Source organism: Acomys minous (genome assembly GCF_964271855.1).
Source record: "Acomys minous genome assembly, chromosome: 2".
NCBI classification, from domain to species: Eukaryota; Metazoa; Chordata; class Mammalia; order Rodentia; family Muridae; genus Acomys; species Acomys minous.
In genome coordinates, this window is record NC_140484.1 from 21,703,724 (window position 1) to 21,730,760 (window position 27,037).

The window sequence follows — 27,037 nt, forward strand, 5'->3', positions numbered from 1 at the left end:
CAAATATTAACCAAATTATCATACAAAAGGAATAGCAAGTCACACTCAAGTACATGCTAAGCACTGTGCAAGCCTCCCCACGTGTGTTTACTACTGCCTTTTTTACAACAGCTGTGGGGGGAAGTACCATTGTACTACCGACAGGTTATTCACCTGGAAACTTGTCACACAGCGGTGCCAGAACCAAATAGAATGAGCTCGTGAAATCAGACACGGGAGGAGGATTTATACAGCAGAAATGAATCGGAGCCCCCTGCTTCCTCACAAAACTTTGTCAACACACAGTCTAACTCAGACATAGATCTTCGTGAGATCCTGAGATCTTGCTGGAGGTCTCTGAGTGAGGGATAGAGCTGGATTTGAGCTTTCGGCCATGTGATCAAGGGTCTGTGCTGTTTACTGTATGGCATCACTTCTCAAGCAGTTCAGTGAATGCAAATGCCACAGCAGCTTGACCCAGAGGACTTGGCCAGAGTCGCAGTTGGCCTCCTGTTAGTGTTCTGTGGCTTCCTTCAGTGATGATCATTTGGCATTTACTCAGGTGTTTCTACGGCAATTTCTGCAGTGCCACCTCCTAAACCCATTGTCAGCAGAGATCTAAACTCATTGTAGAGACTAGCTAAGTATCAGTTGCAGAAGTGAACAAATATTTCCTATTCTTAAGAGTATTCCTTGAGCTGGTTGTGGTAGCACACCCCTGTAACCTCAGCACTCGGGGAGGCAGAGGCAAGTGGATCTCTGAGTTCAAGGCCAGCCTGGTCTACAAAGCGAGTCCAGGACAACCAAGGCTACATAGAAAAACCCTGTCTCAAAAAACAACAAAACCAATGACCAAACAAACAAAAAGAGTATTCTCTCTGTCCAGGCACCACCCCTCCCCCCACCTCATTCTCGAACTTCATTCATAAGTGAGCTGTCAGTGCACACACATCTGATTTGTCTCCATCATTTATATCAGCACGAGGCATGAAGAGAGGAAAGGAGAGGTACTTGTGGTGCTGGGATCCAGCCCAGAGCCCTGTGCCTGCCAGAGTCTCTAAAGTGCACCCCAGGGCCCCCGAGGAGATGGGTACCTGCTGAATCACATCCTGTGCAGTGCTCACACGGGGGGCTTTGATGACAGTTCGAGGTTGCTCTGGAGAAACATCATGCACTTGGACAAAGAAACTCTCCTCCTCCGAGCTCAAGACCACCTCTTTGTCATCTTGGATACTGCTTCTCTCTTCTAGGGTCTGTGTTAAAAAACAAAAGAAAAGAAAAGAAAAGAAAAGAAATATATATGAGTAATTGGTAAGATGATCCAGAAGACAAAAAAAAAGGCAGAAAATTGAGTTGTATGTTGGCAATATGGAAAACATCACCTGAATTTTATAGTTCATACAGTATATTATACACACTATGCTGAAAAGATGTTCCTGCTTCTGAGGGGAAGAAAGGCTCTATTTGTGCCGATGTTGATTCACAACGCGGTTTTAGAATAAGCCACTTTATACGTGTCTTCTAGTTGTGGATTTTGAGAGACCAAATCAACTACAACTTTTAGAAAGAAAATACACTGTTTTGATTATTATTAAAGGCCAAATAAGAACACAGTAAGATGTACTGAAGACAAGTTTGTTCCCCAAATATCATTCACATTTAAGAGCTTTTAGACATCGGAGCAGGTGAGATGGCTTAGTGGGTAAAAGTGCTAGACATGCAAGCCTGGTGTGTTCAATCCTTAGGCTGCACGCACATGTGGAAGGGGAGCACCCATTGCACAGAGTCCTCGCCGACTGCTACCCACACGCTATGGCACGCATGCCCCATCGTCTCGCCATCATTCCGTCTCCCTCTCACCTTAGAGTTACAAAGAAAAATAGTAGATATATGAAATATAAAACATGGAGTACGCACCCAGGTAGAATGAGGAAAAGGCTAAATTAGTGGCTGCAGGTGCAGGTAAGCCACACTTCAGTGAATTCTGATAGAATTTCCAGTAATAGGAGAATTAGTATCAGAATAATTAGGTTTGGGTAAATTTTAGTGAAGTCTCATTTCCCTCTTTCTTATATGTAACATCTTTTTAAAAAGTTTATATCTTTACTTAATCTATGTATAAGAGCGTGTGCCTGCTTGTATGTATGTGTACTACATGAGTGCAGGAACCTTTGGAGGACAGAGGAGGGTGTAGGGTGCCCTGGAACTGGAGTCACAGGTGGTCATAAACCACCACGTGGGTAGGGGGAACGGAATCTGCATCCTTCTTGAGAGCAATGCTTTTAACTGCTGAGCCATCTTTCCAGCCCTTATTTTCATTTTATTTAAAAAAAAAATTCAAATGGGCTGGAAAGATAACAGTTAAAGAGCTCTGGTTGCTCTTCCAGAGGACCTGGGTCCGATTCCCAGCACCCACATGGTAGCTCAAGGCCATCTGGAACTCCACTTCAAGGAGATACAATAATGTCTTCTGGCTTTCATAGGCACCAGACATGGCATTTGGCACACAGATACATGTATAGGCAAAACAACCAATATATATTTTTTAAAAAATAGTCTTTCCAACAGTCAAGACAATGAAAAAACTTTTCCTATTCTCACCTTTTTCTTTTATATCACCTCATTCTCATAAACAAACAAATGAAACAAGTCTGTAAACAAAATATCACTGTTTTAGGTAATATATCCTTGTGTATATCTGCCATTGATATGTAAATAGAAAACACGAAATCCTGGAACTATGTGAATACGTTGTAATTTTTTATATGGCTTCTGTCCACTTACTGGGCCCCATTTTCAAATGATGGTAGCTTAAACTTATCTTCTACAAGAGAGTGACATGGGAAAAGAAAGGTGAAGAAGTAGGTGACTCCATCAGATGCCAAGACTTCACATACAATATTCTATTCGCAGCATTCTTTTATCCCAATTTCCACAGATAGGCTAATGACACGATGCTAATTAACCAGAAGAAGTCACAGTTTGCTGTCACCGGCCTGGACTGGCTGGTCCCATCACCCAGGATTGATCCCACCGATACTTAAGTCAGAGCGGAAAAGAAACTGCCACCAGGTGGTGCCAAATTGTAACCAAGACTTGAAAGCATCTGCCCCAGCCTTTGCAACAACCCTGAAGCCACAACCTTACAACTAACATGACTGGAGTTTCCAGCCTTAATCGCTTTAACAATCTAACAATTCTAACAATGGAGGTAGAGTCGTGACGGTGTCGCCTCCTTCTGTTACATAAGACGTGATTGCTCCCCACCATGCTACAGCTTGTTTTTCTCCCCACTTACAGTTATAGGGTACGTCACAATCAAAAAGTGATATCGACGGGTTGTCTACATGACAGAATTCATCATCCATGGTTCTCCAAAGCAAGAAGAACGGAGTGTGTAGCTGAGCAGACAGTACAGTGCTTGCTGAAGAGCAGGAGGACCTAACCTCCAGGGCGTATGTAGAGAAGCCAGCCAGGTGTCACATACTTGTAATCCCAGCACCAGGAGGCAAAGACAGGCTGATTCTGGCCTTTGCTGGGCTATCAACATAGCGGGCATGATGAGGTCCATGTCTTGTGACATACCCTGTCTCAAAGAAAACAAAGTGGATGGCTCCCGGGGAATACTGGTGGTGCTTCTCTGGCCTGTTGTAGAAGTTTTGGTTTAAGATATGTAAACACGGTTTTATTTTAATCCCAGGTGTGGGATATGGGGGCAGCTTTAGTTTGTCGACAGCTGGGAACTGCCCCTTTGTCATCTTCGAACTACCTTGTGCTGGGGATGTGGTCTTTGCCAGTGGGAATAAATGCCAGACCCAGAGAGATACTGGGGCTCTGAGAAAGAAGGCGGCTGCTGGTGGTCTCGCTGCTGCTCCTGGTTGCTGTTGATGCAGTGTGATAAGAAATAGTCGGAGATATCCTGAAGCGAGGATTGGTCTTGTCCCCAAGAAACCCAATGGCTCTAAACAGCAGAAAGTAGCTAAGGAAAACCAGGCCTCTTCTCTCCACTAACATTTTTTCTCTCCTACCTGGTGTTGGGGTGTTAGAAGGGGTTGGGATCAATAGGGGGGAAAGAGATATAAGGAAACTCAAATACAAATAGATTTAAAAATAATGTCTACACTGGCCTCCACATATACAGGCTCACAGGTACATGTGAGCACACACATATACAGAGGGAAAATTCTAAGTTGCTCCATGAAATCAGCAAGAATACATATTTTGCTAGGTATGGTGGTGTACATCTTTAGTCCCAGCACTAGGGAGGCAGAGACAGGTGGATCTCTGTGAGCTCAAGGCCAGCCTGGCCTACATAGCAAGGTCTACACAGTTAGCAAGGGATATACAGTGAGACACTGTCTCAAAACAACAACAACAACAACAACAACAACAACAACAACAAACAACCATTTATTTTTGTTGTTCATTTTCGTGTGTGTGTGTGTGTGTGTGTGTGTGTGTGTGTGTGTGTGTTGTGCACATGTGTGCAGGTACACTGACTCATGTGTCCATCAGTTGTCTTCTTCTGTGGCTCTCTACACCCTTTTTGTGACAGGCTCTTTCACTGAGCCTCGAGCCTGTGGTTCAGCACAGCTGGCTGGTCAGATAGCTCTCAGGGTCCATTTGTCTCAGTCCCTCCACAATGGGTTTCAGACACACCACTGCACTTGGTACGTACATGGGTGCCAGGAATGGAAAGTGGGTTCTCTGTAAGAGCAGTATGTGCCTTAACTGCTGAGCCATCTTTCTAGCCCTTTTTATTTTTCAGGCAGAGGTTCATAAGGATGAGGCTAACCTCACCTTTTCTGTGTGGCTGAGATTCACTTCTCCTCCTCCTCCTCTTCTTCTTCCTCCTCCTCCTCCTCCTCCTCCTCCTCCTCTTCCTTTTCTTTTTTTATACTTTCTGAGACAGGGTTCATAGCCCTGGCATCCTGGAACTTGTTCTGTAGACTAGACTGGCCTTGAACTCACAGAGATCCCTCTGCTTCTGCCTCCTGAGTGCTGGGATTACAAGAGTGAGCCACCACCGCCAGGCTGAGGCGGGCCTTCTTATTGTTCTCTTTCTGCCTCCCAAGTACCCAGCTATTTTATTTTTTAATTAATTTTTAGACTAGTAAATAAAGTTATGGGGTCCTTTATGGAACAGAGTTCAACAGTTTTGAAACTTAGAATCTTATTTAGAATTTGTTTGTTATTTGTTTATTTATTTAGAGACAGGGTCCCTCTGTGTCTGTGGATCTTAATCTTCCTAAAGCTGCAACCTTTTAATACACTTTCTCATGTTGTGGTGATCCCAAACATAATATTTTTGTTGCTGCATCATAACTGTAATTTTTGCTAATGCTGTGAATCATAATGTAAATATTATGTTTTTTGATGATCTTAAGCAACCCTTGTGAAAGGGTCATTCAACTCCCAAATGGGTCATGACCTACAGCTCTACTTTTTACAGGTAGCTAATTAATGAAGCGAGACATTTATAAACAGGAAAAAGTCTGGGAGATATTAAAGATGGCTTCAAAAGTCTATCAGAGCCCCCCCTGATGTTTTCCCACAAAGCGTTGCAAGCTTATTCTTTGCCTTCACACACCTGAGAGAAGAAGTGAGGAAGATGTCAACGTTTCTTTGCCTAAGTGTGGCCTTTATGGTCTGAGTCAAGATTAGGGAAGGAAGGGGATGGCTCTGGGTCCCAGAAGAGTCTGGTGTCCTGTCTGGCTGGTGGCCTATGCTCACAGTGACTGACTAGAGTGCGAAGAAGACCTGGTGAGTAATTCTAAGGCTGAGAGATCATCTTTAGTTTGTGTGAAACTGTGGGATATTTTCAAAGACATAGTCTTACTAATACAGAAGCTCAGAGCCTTTTAGATGCTGATTATCCCTTATCTGAGAAGGTCAGGACCCAGTGTGCTTCAGATTTTGACGCCTTTTGGATTTGGTAATCTTTTCACAGACTATACAAGCTGGATATCTCTGGCTAAGCCAAAGTCAGACACTAAGAAGAGAGTCAACGGGTCCTGTGTTAGGGAGTGTGGCAGCTCCCTCATCTGAGGCTTTGAAAAGTGGAAAATGCCACACATTAATATTAATTTAAATTGTATGCGAGGAATAATGACATTTCTTGCTGTTCTGTTCTATCATGTTGTGTGGGGGTGGGGGGTGGGGGGAGGGGAGTAGTATGGTCATGAATCATCCTTTGTCCAGCATTTCCCCATTAGACTATCTGCCCATCAGTCTTCACTATCTTGTGATCAGAATCAACTGTCATGGTATCATAATGCTTGGATGCCAGCAATTGGTTCTGTCTGAGGTTCCAGGACTCTAGAGAGGAGGGCAGCCTAGGCCATTTCTGCAGGGCTACTAGTCTAATCTGACCCTTACAGCAACATCTTCATACATACAAATGCAGCATTGGACCCACAGCTGGGGCTGCGCATAGGAATCCTTTCAGTTCCTGCTTCCTTCCTTTTACAAAGGATGTTGTTTTTAGACTGAGTTTCTTTAGTTAACCATCTGAATATGTGCAGGAAAACAAAACCATTTCTCCACATTTACTGGAGAAGAGTACTCTGAACCATGTTGCAGTGAGGAGTAATTCAGGATTTCAGGAAGGTGTTCAGTGGCTAGCGACATACTGAGCAGTCACCAAGCAGGCTCTGCCCAGGATGTACTTACTTCCTCTTGGGGCTTTAAGACGATCCTGCCTACGTAGCCTTCTTCTGGGAACCAGCTGTTTAAAATCTGAACGATGTCTTCTTCTGGACCCACAGCTCTCTGGAATGGTTGTTTCTTGCACTCATTTTTTTCCTTAGATATAAAATACTTCTCTTCCATTAGGAAATAGTCTGCAGCAGTAAGTTTTGTGTCTTGGTCAATCGCCAAAATCTAAAGAAAAAGCAATGGGAGCATTAGGCACATCCAGAAGAGTGGCACAAACTGCACACTAGTCTGTTTTCATGATGTTCTGACATGTTTGTTGTGCAGTTTATAAGGGAAAGCTACTTAGGAGTGCTGCATAATTCTCTCTAGAGCTGTAATAATTCTTAAATGTCAAAAAGGGATTGTTTATGTTCACTCTGGGCAATGACACAATTTATCCATAATCCCCAGACAGCATAACTATTTTTCCCACTGCTGGAATGAGAGATCCTATTGAATTAAAACTCCACAAACTTGGTTCTTTGAAATCTTTTTTTCCCCCCTCAAGACAGGGTTTCACTGGTTTCTTTGAAATCTTGCCACAAAGAACTGATGCAAAGAACCCAGTACAGTTTGCAAACACCATCTCTGTTTCTCACAGTAGAAATGACTATCTTCTCATGGAAGGCTCACAGGGCTAAGTTGTCTTCTGGGAACGCTCCTCTCAGTAGATTCCTGACACTGTGACTAAAGGGTTTTTTTCTTTGTTGGCCCTGGACTCTGCACAATCAAATGGAGTGCTTAAGATAGAGCTCTGGAGTCAGTTAGACGTAGGTCTGAGGATCTTTTAAGACTTCTTTCTTTTGAGGTGAGAATATGTCAGATATGCATGCCTAGCATGCATGAGGCTGTAAATATTTTCTGTCTTTGGAGTGTTGGAAAGAGAACTGGTTTTCCCATCTATAAAATGGGAGTGCACACAGTTCCACTCTAGTAGTTTTGGTTTATTATTACGTTCTGTGCCAGACATTATGAGCACTCACCGAATATTAGCCATGGCTAGAGTCTTACTGATGTTTACTTCCTCCTTCCTCCTATCACATAGATTTCTGATGAAGTGTCCATGATAGGGAAGAAATCTTCTTTGTTCCCTTCCCATGAGAGGTAGCTGTGATGGGAGGGGAGCCAGCTGCTACCATTGTGTTAAGCAAATGCTCATCTCCCCAGGTCCCTGGGGATGAAGTGTCCATGGCTAACATTTCTCACTTGGAGGGAAAGCACAAACTAAGGACTTGCCTGTTGGAGAAGCTGCTTTGCCTTGGTGCCTCCATTTATAGTGAAGACAGCAAAGGGCTCTGGACCAGGGACACCATGCACCGTGACTTTGTGCGTCTGAGAACATGTCCTCTCTTCGGTATTAAACATCTGCCAATGAACATCACATGGTTTCTCACACATTCTAGATAACAAAGTAGTTCTAGGCTCTTTTCAGCACAACATTTCTAAGACCCCACTCATAACTCAATGCAACACGAATGTGGTAGAAGAGACAATGGCGCATCTTCCTCAACAGTCATGAGGCAACGCAGCCGCCAGAGAATCAACTTCCTGAACTCACAGGGCTTCCTTCTAGCACAGGCAGGGATTGGGATAACACGAAATGCATGCCAGTTTCCACTTTTAAAAGCTCCACGAGCAATACAAACGTGAAGCCAAAGTTTCTACAGAGAGATGCAAGGAAATGGAGGAAGGAAGAGAGAGAACCAAGAAAATAAGGGCAAGGGGCACATGATGAGATTGGCAGAGGCGAGGGAGAGAGGGGCCAGAGGGAAAAAAAGCAGACCATATGAGGCAGTGATGAAGGTGATCAGAGAAAGTGCCTAGTTTCGACAGTGTGTGAGCACAGAGGGAAACTGGACACACTGTCACACATGTTTTTGATTTATGGAGGAAGGACAATAGAATTAGCCAGTAAATTGGAGTGGTGATCCTTGCTTAAATGAATAAGTTCTTGTTTAGAGGGGTAAGCCCTGCTCCACTGATTCTCAGGCATCACTGGATGTGGGATCTTGATCAGTGAGTTAGCGGACATGTAAGTGCCAAAGTGTTAGCCATTTTTGCTGTTATTATTTCCATAGCTACCTAATGAATGACTCATTGGCCTCTCTGTTGTACCTTCGATGTAGCAGCCCTGCAGATATGCTAACTGAAATAAGATCTGAGTTACCAAAGAGGCTGGCATGGTACTGCCAGAGGGATTTTCTTCCATCCTCCTGCTGTTTATGAATAAGCTAGAGATTTCCAAGATTTCATTGTGGAGGTTCCGCAGCTGAAGGTGTCGATATCCTGGAAGGATGCAGAATTGGGAAAAGCCCGTTAACAATGCGCGGCTGAGATCTGCAAAGATCTCCGTGGAGGTCAAGATAGCTCCCAAATGAACAGTGGATGGCAACAGGCATGCCAGCGGGAACATTTCACTGTAAGAGAGCTGTCCCCAGGGGACGGTACTGGACTGCTAATGAATAATCAACGTGTTCAGTACTCTTTCTAGCTTAAGCTCAAATAAATAATAACCAAACTCAAACAACAACACAGAAATAGGGAAACCTGATGATTTTGACACCAAGGCACCCATCCCTCGGCTTTTACTAAAATTCAATAGCCATTTTAGAAAAGCTTTCATCATAAAATATTTTTAATAGCAAGAGATTGTATGCAAATATAAAATGCAACACTGTGCAGCCAGTAAAAGTGGTAACGTAACTGTATGGTTATTGGTATAGGAAGTTGCTCACTATGCACAGTAGAAATGGAAAACCAGCAAGTTGTGAAACATTAGGATTAGCAGGAAGTCTGTTAACTGTGTATCTCATCGTAAGCATGGGCAGAGATGTAAAGCCTGGCACAGATGTGCATCTGAACTGATGCTCTTGAGACAGCTGTTTTGTGCCTCTCTGTCCTTTCTCACACTTTCCAATAACTGCAATGGCCTGAATTATGGACCCCTCTTATTACTGTCTTGAGTCCCAAGCCCACTAGCACCTGAGGACGTGCCTGTGGAGATAGTTCCTTTAGTATTTATTGAGGTGGAAACGATGCCACGAGGGCGGGTCCTAACTCAATAAGATTAATGTCCCATAAGAAGGGGAATAAGGATGACTCAGCAGGTAAAGGCATCTCTGGCCAAGCCTGACAACCCGAGACCCCTGGGACCCATGTGATGGAGAGAGAGCATCAACTCTGTCCTCTGCCCGTCACAAGTACCTATGCACACATGCACATGGAATAAATGAATACAATCATTTTTAAAAGAGGAAAATAAAGTAGAGGCATCGAACATGTACACACAAATTAAGATTATGTGACTATTCTTTGAAGAATACAAATGAAGGAGAGAGGTCGTAGAAGAGATGAAGCCTTCTGGCATCTTGATTTTGGCGTTTCTAGCCTTCAAGACCGTAAGAAAGTAAATTTGGTTGTGCTGTATTGTCCTGGAAACTCTACCAAACACCAGACAGCTGGTGCTGCTTGCATAGAAAAAAGAAAAGGAAGTGAACAGAAGGTGGGAAAGTGGAATGTGCCTGTGGTACCCAGAGGATGTCTGCTTCAGTGTGTCTGTGGTGGGGGGGAGTACAGATGTGCAATTTGATACTCAGAGTAGAACCAGCACTCTGCATCCTGAGATGCACCTCAAAGGCAGAATCTTAGATGGCACCCCAGGCCTACTGCATCAGAGTCTATGCTTTATTACCAAGAGCCCCAGGAGGATCTTATGCACATCAAAATTTATGAGGCAACACAAGAAGCCGCAGTTCCTGAGGACCACCCTAAAGCCGACCCACAAGCCAATGATGCTCTTCACTTTTGCCTTTCATTTATTTTTTCAATTAAAAAATTCCTTTTTTTTTTTTTTTGAGACAGGGTTTCTCTGTGTAGCCTTGGCTGTCCTGGACTCGCTTTGTAGACCAGGCTGGTCTTGAACTCACAGCAATCTGCTGGCCTCTGCCTCCCGAGTGCTGGGATTAAAGGTGTGTGTTGCCTTTCATTTAAAACCCACCCTTCTAACACTGCTAGGCTTCCTGTTCAGCTATGGCTGGCTTACTTTGCTTCTACTGCACTCCAGCGTCCCCTGCCCCTTTGGTTTTTATTTTCTTACTTCAGCCTCTGCTTTAAAATGCCCTCAGCACTGCAGATACCACTTGGGAATTTTGTTCTACCTCGCTTTAAAGCTTTGAGCGGAATGATTCTCTGAGCTGTTATTGCCGAACTGTTGTTCTCCACAACTGCAAAACGAAGAAACACAAGGTCTTCAAAGTGAACCCGGAAGAGAAACTGTTCGTTCCACATGGGGTTCAGAGTGTTTCGATGGATGGGCTTTGTGCGGAAATGGCAGCTGTCCAGGGGCATGCCCAAGACGTCAACCTCAATGCATGGACTTCCGGTACTGTTACTGGGGCACACATTTTGGCCAGAGATGATCTGAAGGGGAAGACAAAGGATCAAAGTCACAGAAGATGAAAGAGAAGCAAAGGAGCTGATTCTCTTAGCTTCTCTCCACAGACATGCTGCAGTGGATAAGGCAAATGATTAATAAAAAAGCAAACACACGTGAGTGTACTCAGGCAATCACATAGCTAGAGCCATTTGAAAACCTGATTTTGCTTATAGCATGCACTTAAACCAAACCTCTCTATGGTCAAAATTTGAAATATGATAAAAAATAAACTGAAATGAAACTGCATTTCTTACAGACATCAAGAGAAAAGAAGATCATATTCCGTGTAAACACGAGTTTGCTATTTATAGTCTATTCTAAATGCCACAGGATTATATTTTACAACTGCCAAATCTTGAGTAGTTTTGGAGTAAGCCATGGGACACTTAACAGAAATTAAGTCATGGCTGGATGAAAAAAAAATGATGAAATGAAGACACGGCAGTTTTAGGTATGTTGAAGAGAATGTTTATTGTAGACATGAGGGATAGCACAGCCAGAGGCATCTGGAAGGGTCTACACTGAACATGGTCGGCAGATCAAACCAGGCCATGTGAGGAGAGGGACCAGGGGAGAGGGCAGAGCCGGAAGCCAAGAGACCATAGTGTTGGAACCAAGAGCAGCGGTCAAGAGGCATAAAGGGTGAAAAGACCTTGTAGCCAAAATGGCTGGGTTATATAGGAATCAGAGAAGCTGGAGGAAGGGACATTTAGTGCTGGGCTGGAGAGTTTATGGTAGGGTGTGGACTATGACAACCAGGACAACTCTGCAACAGGTACTGGCCAATGTTGAGAGGGGCTGGCAGACAGAGTCCACTTTGATAAATTAACAGACACACAGTTGACTTGTTGTTGGTTGGGGCAGGGTGTGTGTGTGTGTGTGTGTGTGTGTGTGTGTGTGTGTGTGTGTGTGTGTGTGTCTGTGTCTGTGTGTCTGTGTGTGTCTGTGTGTCTGTGTGTGCGCTACTGTGCATGCACGTGATTGTGGTGTTCCCTGAGACTTAACAGTAGCCTTCTGTAAACAGATAAAGCAACAGTCTACCCTTGCTAAAATGGTCCAATACAAGAGAGGCAACTGCTCTCCCAGCTTAGGGTGTGAGAGAAAGCAATTTGGGTGGTGGAAGAATGCGTGAACAGAGTTATCCTGGGGATTTGGAGTGTCATGAGGGCTCTTCCTTTGGAAAGAGAAAAATGAGATTTAAAATTGAAAAACAGAACTGACCCTGATTCATCGCTCTCTCCTATCTTCTGCCCTGATTTTTTTCCTCTGTTAGCTAAGAGGGAGCAAATGAATGAAGAAGTAGAGGTGACTAGTGACCTGTAGCTCTCTATTTTAAGGCAACAACCTGTAGAGTTTGGCCAACAACTCGGTGATGATTTATGTAGTAAGAGGCATGAGGTTAGACTGGAAGCAGGAAGTGTACCTCACTGTGTGTGTTACACTGATGCCAGTCTGTCTGACCTGGGAGGGAGGTCGACCTTTACGGGGACACTGTTATGATTCTGAGTACCCCCAGGAGACAAAATGACCACTATGAGCATGTGAGATAAAACAGGCACCTCATAACTTCACCTGCTTGGCTCAGAAACACGGAGTCTGTGACAGCACGCGTAACCTCAGCCCACTGCTTCCTGGGAATTGAGAAATGATTGCAGGAATTAAACCTGCACGATCTGAAACGCACAGCTTTGCAGTGCCCTGAGTTCCAGATGGGCTTATTATATTCACTCTCGGAGGTTGAGTATTTGGGCTCATGCTCATTCAAGGTGGCATCTCCCTGACAACAGAGGCGTACTCACAGTTAAAGAATAGATAGCAGGATCCAGGTTGTCTAGGTCTCTTTCCAGTGGGGAAAACTTCTGGTACATGGGGCAGCTTTTATCCCACAGCACAGGGGGCTTCAAAACATAGCCACAGCCTCCATTCGCCTCGAACATTGCCGCATTTAATTGTAAAGGAAGATCTGCGGAACAGACAAAGCCACGGGCAGTTACACGTTGCTTTGTGAAGGAGAAAACAATGAGCCACTCATTTCGTGCTGGCTAGTTTTTTGTCAACTTGACACAAGCTAGGGTTGTTTGGGAAGAGGAACCTCAGTTGAGAAAATGTCTCCATCAGATTGCCAGTAGGCAACTCTGGAGGTCATCTTCTTGATAAATGATTGATGTCGGAGGGCCCAGTCCAGTGTGGGTCATGCCACTTCTGGGCATGGTGGTCCTGAGTTATATATAAAAAAAAGCTGACTTGGAAAGCAAGGCAGTAAGCAGTATTCCTCTGTGGCCTCTGCTTCAGCTCTTGACTTGAGTTCCTGACCTGACTTCCCTTGGGGAGGGAGTGTGACTTGAGAGTTGTAAGCTGACACGAGCCCTTTCCTCTGCTATCTGCTTTAGGCCATGATATTTCAGCACAGCAATAGAAACCCTGTCTGAGACACACTCCACAGACCGATGAATGACAGCTATGTGCCAGGTTATGTTAGGAGGCACAGAGATCCAGAGGCACAGCAGGTAACAGAAAGAAAACAAAACAAAACAAAAAACCAACCCAAACCAACCAACCAAACACATCACCACCACCACCACCACCACCACCACCATCACCACCACCACCAACAACAAAGCAACTTTCCTTACAGTCTAGGAACATGCCCCACATTCCAACTCTAAGCTAGCGTGGGCCCCTTAAGAACTTTTTTTGCAAGTAAGACTTCACCACATCTATCAGAAACCTTGGGTAGACTACTTCATTTTATGCTGAAGTTTAGAGCAAAATCATTATTTTGGGGGAAAGAATCATTCCATTTTTTTAATCCACAAATACCAAACATGCAGACCATTTTATGGCCAATTCTTGCTATTTCAAAGGTAAGATAAAATCTTAATGGTAGAAGAAAGAAAAACAGCATTTCCTTCAAATATTGCTTTCAGCCCATAATTATTTTTACCGCTTTTTTGTTAGAGTTAAATATGAAAAAAAGTCATCACATATGATTCACATCATGTCCACAGGCTCCTCAATCATAAATTTTAGGAACCCTCACAAAGGCTTTGAGTGTTTTGTCGCCAAATTTTATTTGGCACAGTTTTTGATGAATGACTGCGCAGTTTCTGGCCTCTTCCACACTCACGTGCTCATCTGATGGCTCAGTCTGTATGAACGCTGCCCAAAGGAGCAAAAGGTTTATGAGACACACCTGACTAATGTCCCCTCCTGTAGATTCCTCCCATGTGCCCAGTGAACTTTGCTACATGAACCAACATCAAGGAAAAGTGTACTAAGTGCCTTTGAACAACAAAGACTTGGCCCCTGCTTGAGTATAAAAGTTTCCCGTGTATCTGAGGTTGGCCACGTGTATGTGCAGGAATTCCTGGAGAAGATGTATTAGGCACATCAAGATCCCTGGGCCTTGGTTGCCTCTGTTGAATTAGCGCATAGCATCCATTTGTCAGGTTCCTTCCACTTCTGATGTGACTGGCTTACAGAGGCTGTGCTGTCCCTTCCCTGGCCACTCTGTGACATGAAACAGATGTAGCTGGGATGGCTGAATGAGGCAAACAAGCTCACTTGAGGTGGTTAAATGTAAAATGCGTATTTACCCCAATTTGAAGCAACATTTCTAATCTTTGTTTGTTTGTCTGTTTGAGACAGGGTTTCTCTGTGTAGTCCTGGCTCTCCAGGACATGTTCTGTAGACCAAGCTGGCCTTGAACTCATAGTGATCCACCTGCCTCTGCCTCCCTGAGTGCTGGGACTACAGGTGGGCACCACTGTGCCCGGCCAGCATTTCTTTCTTTCTTTCTTTCTTTCTTTTTTTTTTTTTTTTTGGCTTTTTGAGACAGAGTTTCTCTGTGTAGTCTTGGCTGTCCTAGACTCACTTTGTAGACTAGGCTGGCCTCAAACTCACAGCAATCCACCTGCCTCTGCCTCCTGAGTGCTGGGATTAAAGGCATGCACCACCATGCCTGGCTGGCTAGCATTTCTTAAAATCCAAAATCTAATACAATTTTATGAGCACTGATATGACACCACAGTGTAAAAATCCCTGTCTGACCTCATGATGGGTTGCAATCAAAACAGTCTCTTTCTGTGTATATATATTCCAAAGTCTGGAAAAGAAAAAAAAAACCCAACAAGACTTCACATCCAAATGCTTCTAGTCTTAAGCACTTTAGATAAAGGATGCTCAACCAGCATCCTTGCAGTAATAGTGGTTCACACTTAATGGCATCAACTTCTTTCAGGTTTGTAGTCAGACCTTCTTAGCACTGTACCTAACCTAATAGCTCTTTAAGACAGTTTTTAAAAAAGACTAGGTCACACTGTGTACACTTCAGTGGGGAGTGGGGACTGTGACTTGCTATGTAGACCATGATGGCCTCAAACTCTCAGAGATTGGCCTGCTTCTGCCTCAGAATGCTAGGGGATCTGGCCACTGTTAGCTTCTAAAAACTCTCAAGCACCGTTTCTTAGATAGGATCCCATTCGGTACCCCAATATGTAAAACAGATCTTGGGAAGCTGCTCAGTTTAAAGCAAAGAGGGCCTCAAGTCTAGCCCACTGCTGTCTCCTTGGGGAGTCCTAGTGGTCATCTGCAGCTACAGCCACAGTTTAGAAACCCTGTTTGTAACTAATGAAAGAAAGTCCACGAGCCAGTGCATCCCGATTGGCCTCTTTGCATCAATGCACGCCAGCCTAGATCAGACAATACCATCGTTTGCATGGTCTCCTGTTCACTTAAAAACACTGTGGTGGGCAGATACCACACTCATAATATTGTTACTCTTGTATTTGGGATCTTGAAAAATCACTAGGAGAACTGCAATAAAGCATAATAAATACTTTTTAGAAAGAAGCCTTTTCTTCTGACTGGGGTTGCAATGCTTACGTCCCTCTGGCTTCTGCATATGGAGCAGGAGTCATTCTGGCCCAGAGAAAAGAACCCAGCTGGGCCGTTGCCAGTGTTAAGCACAGCTTTGCACGCCAGCTTTCAGGTTCACAGGCTCAATGGTCGCTTTTATTGAGCATGGACCTGCTGGTCGTTTCTTGGAGGTGACAGGTCAGCTGGAAGCTTGAGGACAGAATAGATGGTCTTAGTTCCTCAGACACCCCTGGGAGGCACCAAAGTCCCCTGACATCTACAAAATGGCAAGACAGATGAGCATGCGAGATGGGTCTTGGGAAATTAAGTACTTCTTAACCTAGGAATTGTTTTCCACGACTGAAAAAAAAAAGGTTATTCTGATATCGATTGCTTCTCTCTGGATTCTCAAGTCACAGGGAAGTACCCAGAAGGTATCTCGTTATGGTTTGAATGTGGCACGTTCCCCCAGAAGCTCATATGTTTAAACACTTGCTCCTCAGCTGGTGGCCACCATCTGGGAAGGCTGTGGAACTGTCAGGCGCTAGAGCTTTGCTGGAAGAAGTGGGTCAGTGGGGGTCGGGCCTGCAGGTTTTATAGCCGAGCTCCACTTCCTGTTCCTCCTTTGCCTCCTGACTGCAGATGCTCTGTGTCTAGCTGGCCTCTGATTTTCCCGCCATGCCTTCCCTGCTGTAACTGTATTCTCTCAAAGTGTAAGTTGGAATAAGCCTTTCTCTCTTTCAGTTGCTTTTTGTTAGATATTTTGTCACAGTGAAAATTCACTAACAGGTCAGTGTGAAAAGTAACAGATCTGGACCAAAAAATTAAAAAAAAAAAAATCAAGAACCATGGGTTCAAATTTCAGTGAGGTTGATCAGGACAGACCGCCTCAGCTCAGGGCAATGTGTACTTATTTATCATCTACTGTGTGCAAAGCCTTGAGGGAGGCTTCAGTCACAGTTGCATAAATTGTGGTCAGTCTTCTAGATGGACACACTGACTTTGCATGTAGCTTGGGCCTTGTGCAATAAGGGTGGATGTTTAAGGCTCATTGACTAGAACTGAGTGGATGAGAAGAACAGTCTTCCTGGGTGGCAAGGCCATGCAGAGGACCTTGCAGATGAACCACATGACAGCAATCTGCCTCCCTTGAGTGGGGCAGCTCTAATAGCTGCCCCCAGATTGATCTGGGGAGACTAAAGACTGCAGGGCTGAGTGGAAGGCGCTCTGAGACTCACTGTGTGTGGTGGACTGTAGGCACAGGAGTGGCAGCTTTGTATATTCACTTTAGCCAGGGTACCCTTTGCCATCAGTGGAGCCAGTGTGTCTACAATAATCCTGGCACTTCAGGAGCAGGGCACATCCCAAGCCAAGCATCCTTACATTTCCTTGAAGAAACCATTCTGCTAGTTAATTCATGGCATTTAAAAGAATTAAGTAGCATAATAGACCAGGAGGCCTTGGACTCAGGGCCGCAGACAGAGCCAGGGAGGTGAAGCCACAGGCCACTTGTGAAAGATCGAAAAGAAATGGAAAAGAAAACTTTTACAGCTCTGAAAGTGTTCTGCCATTATTTCCATTTTTGAGTCCAAATTGTACTGTGTTTTATAGCTTATCAAACACCCTTAAGGAGAGTTAACGTTCGTGCAGTGCCTTTTCTGCGCTACGAGCCTTGCCAATTGCTCCTTCACCTACCACATTCCTAGGTAATCTCAATGAAAACAGTAAATATGATGAGGGCAAAACAAACCACAGCATGGAGGACATCACTAAGCAGATGCCTTCGGTGTCAGCTGCAGTTGACACCAGTGCTGGGCACCTTACTGTCCCAGAGCTAAAAGCTGTAGTCTGGTCTCAGCTGGAAGCATGGGCACACGATGGGTTTACAGTTTAGCATAGGTTCAGACACAGTTCATGTGAGATGAACAGCAGGGCTACTGGCACCCTTGCTGTTCCAAGGAAAGACTAGACTTTGTGTGATTTCTTAGGAAACAACTGTGGAAACAGAGGTCTTCTTCCCTGGGCTCCCAGAGAACGTGAACTTTATCACTAGAAGGCACTCGGCAACCTTGAGCAAAGGAAGCATCTGAACAGTGTCTGAAGTAACACCACTACTTTCCCCCTTTGGGGCAAGCCCAAGTCAGCCTCTCCCCTCTGCCTCTGCAGGGCTGGAATTCAAGGGAGGCACCCTAGTCACAGGTTGCTATTTTCTGACTTGCAAGAAGATGCAGTTAACAAGTGATGTTAGGAGATTCCTGCCCTCACAGAGCTAAATCCAGCCGGATATAGTTCTATCAAGAGCAGCCTGTGTTTAGAAAGTGCTCTTAAGAGTGTCAGCACCCAGGGGTGGGGGTAGGGGTAGGGGCTTCCCTTTTCTGAGGAGAAGTTGGGGAGGGGGGAGAAATGGGAAGAGGGTTAGATGGGGAGAAGAAGAGGGAGGCGGCTGTGATCAGGATGTAAATGAATAAATAAGTAGATTTAAAAAATAAAAAACAAACAAAAGGATCCTCAGCATAAATTACATCTGCTTTCAAGCAAGATGAAGGGTGTGTCCGCAACACTACTCGTAGGGTCTCTCTCTGATCTATTACTCTATAGTTTGTAAGATTGGAGTGAAACAGACCTCTCAGGATACTTGTAAAGCTATCTTGAGATAAACAGAAGAGAAATTAAACAAAGCATAACAAAATAAATGCAGCTAGCTAGTATTCAAAGATTGCCGACATCCTCAGTACCCAGGAGGTAAAAAATAGTGCTGGGCATGATGACACTGTGGCATTTGTGTGCATCTCCAAGGGCTGGGAGGAAGAGACATGAGGGTCCCTGGGAGCTTGCTGGCTAGCTAGTATATAGCCTGGTCTATAAGCTGCTGGTGAGCAGGTACCAGACCAGGTGTCAAACAAAGTGGTAATGACAGAGGAAGACTCTAGTACCTACACACACACACACACACACACACACACATCTCTCTCTCTCTCTCTCTCTCTCTCTCTCTCTCTCTCTCTCTTTCTCTCCCCCTCTCTCACCCATACATATATTAAAGCACTTTCGTATAATACCAATTATACAAAAAATATAATAGACAAAAATCATTCATTGGTGCTTTCAAAATCTTAACCATGCCAGCTTTAAAATCCAAATTTGTATAATCACAAAATACAAAAGTAGAACAAACATGTTAAATATTGTGTAATAAGACTTCTAGAATTCATTCTGCATTCCCTCTCTGATTATCTTAATCCTTGAGATGCTGCATCTCATAAACACTATGCTCTTTAGGACACTCATCACCTGTTCTGTTTCCTGAAGCTATCTTTCTGTGTTTAAGTCCCATCAGCATGGTTCAAATGCTGCCTTCTCTCTCTCTCTCTCTCTCTCTCTCTCTCTCTCTCTCTCTCTCTCTCTCTCTCTCTCTCTCTCTCTCATGCATATGCACACACACAGGTCTTCTGAAATTAGATATACCTTTATTTCTACAGAACTTGTCATAGGATCATCCTTAATCAGCACTTCATTTTAAAACACGATAAAGTCTAAGGAGTAATTTTATGAATGGCTAATGAACATACTTAATTGACTGGAGCTCTGCCTCCCGAAGTTATTGCAGGTCGTTGCTCTTACTGATTCAAAATCAATGGCTCTTTAGACTGGAAAGCCAGCCTTGCACTTCTGTAATACATGTGTACATTTAGAAAATAATCTACAACTCTAATCTACAACAACGCTTTAGGGGGAAGAGGGTGTGATTTTCACAGTAATTGACAAGAAGAGTACATATTTCTTTTTTTTCTCCTGGCATGAAACTTCAATTTTGTGCTGTGAGAAAGATGGCAGCGTCTCCATAAGCTCAAATGACACCATCTTGACCAATAAAATTAAACGCCTGCCTACAAGTTGTGCGAAGCGATGATGTTCAGGTATCGCAGCATTCTCGTGACTCCTAAACAAGATTAAGGCCTTAAGATTGCAGCATGGATGGAGAGGGGCCTCTGGGACACAGTGCTGCTGGAGGAGCTACTGGAAGAGGCTGAGAGGGACAGCAGCTCTGTTTTGAGGATACTGGTGCTAAGGGGTGCCTGGGAACCTGCGAATGGCCACACACAAGTTCTTATGGGAATCAGAATTGCGCTCATGAAGTTATTGAAGTAATTGCACTCCCTGAAGTCAGGAGGGAGGAGCTGGGCCGGGCGGCACTAGGGGGCATTCGAGGAAGGTAGTGATGGACGGATGTGGATGTGATCAATAGATGTTATATAAGTGCACAACATTTTCAAGGAATAAAAAATACTACAAACAAACAAACAATCAAACAAAGAGAGTCATCATCCATCTTTCTTTTCTATCAGATCAGTTCCAAAACATCAGTGGAACAATTCTGATCACCTTCCTACTTTTCTATTCTGTGTTCCTCAGCTTGGGATCTTTTTTTTTTTTTTAAATCTCAAGAAAACAAATGCTCATGGAATTGCATTATTTACTGCACATGAGAAGATGCAGAGAGAGGTGAGGGTGCAGGCGCCTTACCATCCGTCTGGTAGTTTAGTGCTACCAGCTGTATCCCATGGAGCCAGAACATGAGGGGGTTGGGATTGGATGAGTCGATTCTGGTGGCTGCGGGGTAGGTCCTCAGTAGCTGACAAGCGGTGTGCTGGATCAGTTTCTGGGAATATCTGCGACATAGACGTTTGGCGGCATTTTCATTCAGCGACGAGATATGATAGCATTTAGGAGTTCTAATGATTGCGCTGAGGGACGTGCTCGGGCTGAGTGGAGTAGATTCCTCCCAGGTTTGTCGGTTTCCATCACAGGAACCTAAACCTGCAGAGAGATCAGCCTCTGATTAATGTAAAACTTCAAACATCTTAAAAGCTCCCTGTCAACAGCATGCCAGATACACACTTGCAACAAGAAAACAGCCTGGAATCTATCTTGAGTGTTACTTGTGGGTAAGTTTGCTACCTTGAAACATGGTGGCTGTTGAGTTTTAAAATGAGGGTAGCAAGCTGGGGTGTGGTTCGGTGGTAGGGTGTTCACAAAGCTCTGAGTTCAACCACCAGCACCAAAAAACAAACAAACAAACAAAAACAAAACAAAACAAAAACCCAAAAACCAACCAACCAACCAACCAACCAACCAACCAACCAACCAACCAAAAAAATCCCAAACAAAACAAAATAAGTAATAAGATGAGGCTAGTAACACCAATTTATGTGTGATATCTAGAAGTGTTTTTGCTTCAGTAATTTATTGTCTTATGGGTAATCTTTACAAATACAAAGCTGTATGAAACTGTATAAAGCTTACAACAAGAAACAAAAACCCAAATATTCTATCAGTGACAAAACAGTTAATTAGATATCCATATAAAGGAATATTACACAGGCACAAGAGGATAAGATAGACAAATGTACAGATTGGTGTGTGACAGCAGAGAGCAACTAAGAAGTTTTACAATTATGTTTGATTACATCCCATTTGAATTTTCTTTAGAACAATTTTATTTTATTTTATTTTTTGAACAAACTACAGTGAATTTCCCAGTGTTCAGCTCTGAGAAACAACATCATGACACTGAGAATGGAAAGGAATTTTAATCATCTTATGAATCAGCTGGACTTTTAACTAAGAGAATTTATTGCTTTTACAATAAGAAGTAATTAGAAATCAAATGATGTATCTTGTGGATTCAGGGCGCAGTTCCAGAAACCACTAGAACAGTCTAAGGTGCTTCCAATTTTACTTTTGAGGTGAACAATGTGAGACTGTCTTCAGTAAAAATGCTTTGTTAAGTGAGTCAAAAGAATAAATTAACAACCAAAACATATTTATGTTGTACTTGGATAGTGTAAACATCTATGAAAATAAAGGCGAATTTCAAAACTCGAGGGAAGTGGCTAGACAGCAAAGTGTCTGAGTCATCTAGCATGCAGGACCGCGGAAAGACATTGAGAGAAGGTAACTTTACTTTTTCCAGATGTTCTGTTAAGTGATGCTGTCTCCCCTGGGCTCATTCTGCCAGGATTGTTGCCAAAAATGGACTTCCTGCTTTTCCTTTCTTTCCCTCTGCTAGAGCCAGATGAATTTAGAGTTGACAGGCCTGTTCTCATAAAATGAAAATAAATAAGCCAAAAGCTACAGGCAAGAGAGCTCAACATTTTCCATCCTCATTCCTGTTTATACTGGAGTCCTACTGTACCCTTGTTACACAGCACAGGAGACCCGTTGCATTACAACATGCTTGGTAACAGTGTGGTAGGCAGTTATAGCAAAGTTTACCTGATCACTAGACAAACGCAACAAACACTGCATGATTATTAAAGAATAATCCCCCAAATTACTACACGCGCACACACACACACACACACACACACACACACACACACACACACACACACACACACAGAGAACTGTGTGACCGAAAGAGTCTTACAATTGTACATACAGAATATGTTACAGGCTAACAACTCAACTTGGGAGAGGAAGGAATGATTATGAGCCAGGGCACAATATTGTTCACATTACGGGTCTTTGGGCATTCTTTGTTGAGGCCTCATGGGCTTTCACCCGTCCACCTTAGCATGTCTATTATTGTGTTTGCTCAGCTCATGTGTGTTTAGGCGGTCGTGTTGGTGACACTTTATGGGTGTAGTTTTTGACATTCCTAAAAGACAATCTCACAGCCAACACCCTGATCCTCTGGCTCTTACAGTCTTTCTGCTGCTCTTCTGCAATGATCCCTGGTTCTAGGTGCAGGAGTTGTTTTTATAGATGTATCCTTTGGGATGGGGCTCCACAACTCTGCATTCTGATTGGTTTGTGGTTTTCTATAATGGTAAACTAAGGAATGCTGAGGGACAAGCACACAACTGGTTGTCACATACAATGCATATTGTATACAAGTAACAATATACAGACTGAGAAGGTTGTACTATGTAGTGTGTGTGAACTACTAATGAAAAAAACAGGCCATGAGTTTGAAAGAGAGAAAGGAAGGGTATATGGGAGGGTTTAGAGTGAAAAAAAGGAAAGAAGAAAATGATGTAATTGTAATCTCAAAAATTTAAAGAAACAATTAAAAAAATTCCTTCTTGCATGATCTTTGACCAAACCTTGGCTTTTCCTTATCGAAAAAGAAGGGTGTGATTACAGAAGCTTACTCATAGGATTAGTCTGAGGAATCAATGGAAAAAATATTATGATGATGATGTTTGTGGCTTTTCTTTCTCATACTTCCAGTCCAGGTCCATTCGCTCCCTGGGTTCTTTATGCACAGTGCCTGGTGCAGAGCAGGAATTTAGTACATATTTGCTGAGTGAGAGAATGAATGTCGTCACACAGACCCAACTCTGATATAAGAAGAGTGACTTAAAAGCTCCAAGGAAGCCAGTTGACACCAAATCATCCCTATTGTCCAAAACTGTACCATTGGAGAGTGATTTCTTATGCTGCAGAAACTTGGGAGGTCTTCTTCAGATAACAGTAACCCTTCTTAGAACATCAGCAGAGAAAGGACTAGAGAAGTGCTTAAAAGTGCAGATGAGCATTTAGGATATCTGATACTGCTGGGCTGACCAAGAACCAGACACTAGAGAGCCCAGGGACCTAGGGCAAAACCAAATATTACTGGTCTTTAAAAAAAAAGTATATAGCCTTACACTATGATGGGTGGATCTGGGCCCAGGGGTTCTGCTCAATCTAAGGCACCAACCAAGGACAACAAGTGCAATCATCATCAAACCCCTACCCAGATCTAGCTAAGGGACAGAACATTCTCCACAGTTAAGTGGAGACTGGGGACTGACTTTCACACGATCTCTGGTGTCCCCTATTTGGCCATGTCCCCTTGTTGGGGAGGCCCAATGGCACTCGGAGGAAGGCTAGCGGACTACCAAGAAGAGACTTGATATACTAGCAACATATTCAGGGGGAGGAGGTCCCCCTCAGTCACAGTCATAGGGAAGGGGAGTGGGGTGAAAGTGGGAGGGAGGGAAGAGTGGGAGGATGCATGGAATGGGATAGCAAATGAGATGTAACATGAATTATTTTATTTTTCAATAAAAATGTGTTTTTTAAAAAAAGTAGTGTTGAAGTGACTCCTAATGATAGACTGTTATATGGATACACCGGGGTCTCACTCAGCCATCACCACAGAGGCTTCCTTCTGCAGCAGATGGGAACAAATATGGAAGCCTACAGCCAGACACTACACACATAGAGACTTTGGAACACTTAGAGCTCAGAGAAACCGAGTGTAAGAGCCAGAGAGGATGGAGGACACCAGGAGAGCAAGGCCCTCTGAACTCCCAGAGACGGAAGCAGCAAGCACAGCTCTTGCACAGCTGTCTGCGCCATGTCCTCCATGTATATATTAAGGCTTCCAGGTTAGTGTTTTGTTGGGACTCTTGAGTGTGTGAACAAGTGGGAGTCTGATGCTTGTGCCTTCCCTTGGGCTCTTTTCCTTCTGTTGGTTTGCTCTGTTAGTTAAACTTTGATGGAATGGGTTTTGTTTTATCATACTATAATTTATTGCTGTTATCTCTTAGAAGCCTGTTTTTTGTGTTTTTTTTTTTTTTAATGAGACACAGGAAGGGAGTGGATCTGGGTAGGATGGGATGTGGGGGAGGAGTACAGGGAAACAATAATCAGATATATTGTATGAGAATAGAATCTCTTTTCCATAAAGGGGAGGGAGGAACACAGAGGTTGGGCTAAGAAAACTGAAGTTTAGAGGGTGGATGGTGTCTACCAAAGTCACAGATGAGAGCCATGAGAAGCCTTGCCCAGTGACTTTGTCCCCTAATTCCATTATAATCTTCCTTCTTGGGATGTGGAGTACCTTACATCTAAAACAAAAAAAAATTTTTTTTTTTTAATTTATAGGTATTTGTATGGGTATGCATGTATGTCTGTGTGCCATGTGCAGGCAGTGCTTTTGGAGACCAGAGGAGGGCCAGAAGACTACCATGTCCTATTTCTGGTCTCCAAGGGCACTGCCTACACTTGGTATGCACACACACATGCAGGCAAAACACCCATGCACATACAAAGATTAGCACAAACACATGCGTATAAATGCATGGAGGCCTGCAAAAAAGGACACCACAGAGGGCTGGAGACTCTCAGATTCTTAGAGTTTGGGAATCAGTAAAGGGGATTAGTAATCAGTAAAGGGGAGGATGGGCCAAGCTTAGAACATTCTTACTTAATCCCTACGGCACTGGGGATTGGTCCAGGGCCTCCTGCATGCTAGTAAACACTCAATCATTAATCTGCATCCTCAGCCTGAGTGTTTTGTGTGTTAGCAAAGGCCAGACAGTGATAAAGACCACAGTGTCTGCCTGATGAGAGCTGGGAAGTATCCAAAACCTAAGATGGTAGGTAACAGGAGAGATACCATCCTCCTTTCCTATTAGAAGGAGAAGGAAAAGGCACGGTGATGTAAGGGTTAAAGGTAACCAAGAAACAAATCCTATAGCAGATGTAAACACAAAGAGCCTTCTTCATGTCCTTCATCCTAAGAAAGAACACAGCCCTGGGAACGGAGATACCTGAGTTCTGGCTCTTGCTGGGCTACTGCAGAGGTTCACAACTGTGCAAAAGTTACTTTACTCTTACGGGGCCTTGGGTCAGTCTACACTCTGCAGGTTTTAGGTTTGTTTGCTGGTGTATGTGTGTGTGTGTATGCATGTATGTGTGTGTTTTAATCTTTTAGCACAGGGAATTGAACCGTGAGTATTTACAAATGCCAGTAAAGCTTACTGACTGAGCTAATAACTCCATTTTTTTTTTAAAGTTTGAGAAAGGATCGTGTTAAATTGCTCAGGATGGCCCTGAAATCATTCTGAAGACAATCTTCTCACTCCCAATCTGCCTCAGCCTGTGAAGCAGCTGGGATGCACTCTGCGCTCCTGGGCCCAGACTAGATAATGCTGAAAGGTGAGATTCACCGAAAGTGACCATGGAACTTATTAATTTATTAAACACAAACCCAAAAGTTGACAAATAAACACTTCATGTTTTTCTCATGTACCCCCAAAAGTTATAATAGTTAATTTTTAGAAGGTACTAAAACAGTGACTCCAAGGAAATTATTTTAATTACTCTGAGAAAGAACATAAAATTATAGACAGAGTAGAGAAATTTCAGTTGCTAACAACCAGCACAAAGAATAGGAGGGGAATAGGGGGAAAGCAGGAGGCGGGGGGGAGGAACTGGAGGATACAAGGGATGGGATAACAACTGAGTGGTAATCTGAATAAATTAATAAAATTAAAATTAAAAAATCATCTTAACAGTTTAAAAAAAAAGAACATATGCAGTGTTGGATCAGAGGGATGGCTCAGTGGTCAGGGACGCTTACTGCTCTTGCAGAGGACCTGAGTTCAATTCCTAATACCTACATCAGGTGGCTTACAATAGCTTGTAACTTCAGATCGGAGAGGTTTGATGCCCTCTTCTCATCTCCTACAGCTTGTGTGACACACACACACACACACACACACACACACACACACACACACACACACAGAGAGAGAGAGAGAGAGAGAGAGAGAGAGAGAGAGAGAGAGGGAGAGACCTAAGTGAAAATAAAAATTTTAAAGCCAGGTGGTGCTAGCAGCACATGCCTTTAATCCCAGCACTCAGGAGTTAGCTGTTCCAAGATGGCCAATACTATACAAAGAGACTCTGTCTCGAAAAACCAAAGCAACCACCCACCCACCCACCCAACCAATCAATCAACATTAAAAAAAAGAACATGTGCTTTGTAAATGTTTTAAAACAATATACCAGGAATAACAGCCAGGTGTGGGTGGTGGTGCACATGTCAGAGGCAGGAGGATCTCTGTGAGTTCATGCCAGCCTGGTCTACATAGTTCTAGGACGGCCAAAGCTATGTACTTAATCAAGAGACTCTAAAAGCAAAAGAGACAAACAAAAAGCTGAACAATGACACGCTTATCCTGCACTTCAAGTCAGGAGCTGAGCCAAATGGGCCCCTGGCCCTCTCACCACTCTCTATTTGGTATAATTGTATCTTTCCCACTGGATTGAAATATCTATGGGAATTTG

General features: G+C 43.6%; 1 protein-coding gene across 4 annotated transcripts in view; it reads right to left on the bottom strand.

The window, feature by feature from the left end:
* The window catches only part of PLCE1 (phospholipase C epsilon 1), a 284,075-nt gene that overhangs the window by 5,043 nt on the left and 251,995 nt on the right, over positions 1-27,037 (bottom strand). For all 4 annotated transcript variants that reach the window (XM_084754874.1, XM_084754873.1, XM_084754875.1 and 1 more), the window contains 8 exons: positions 21,933-22,064; positions 20,492-20,785; positions 12,910-13,073; positions 10,833-11,094; positions 8,843-8,961; positions 7,912-8,040; positions 6,652-6,861; positions 1,074-1,232 (listed from right to left, as the gene is read on the bottom strand). In XM_084754874.1, the coding sequence (XP_084611000.1) occupies positions 1,074-1,232; positions 6,652-6,861; positions 7,912-8,040; positions 8,843-8,961; positions 10,833-11,094; positions 12,910-13,073; positions 20,492-20,785; positions 21,933-22,064 (1,469 nt within the window). The remainder of the gene's footprint in view (positions 1-1,073; positions 1,233-6,651; positions 6,862-7,911; positions 8,041-8,842; positions 8,962-10,832; positions 11,095-12,909; positions 13,074-20,491; positions 20,786-21,932; positions 22,065-27,037) is intronic.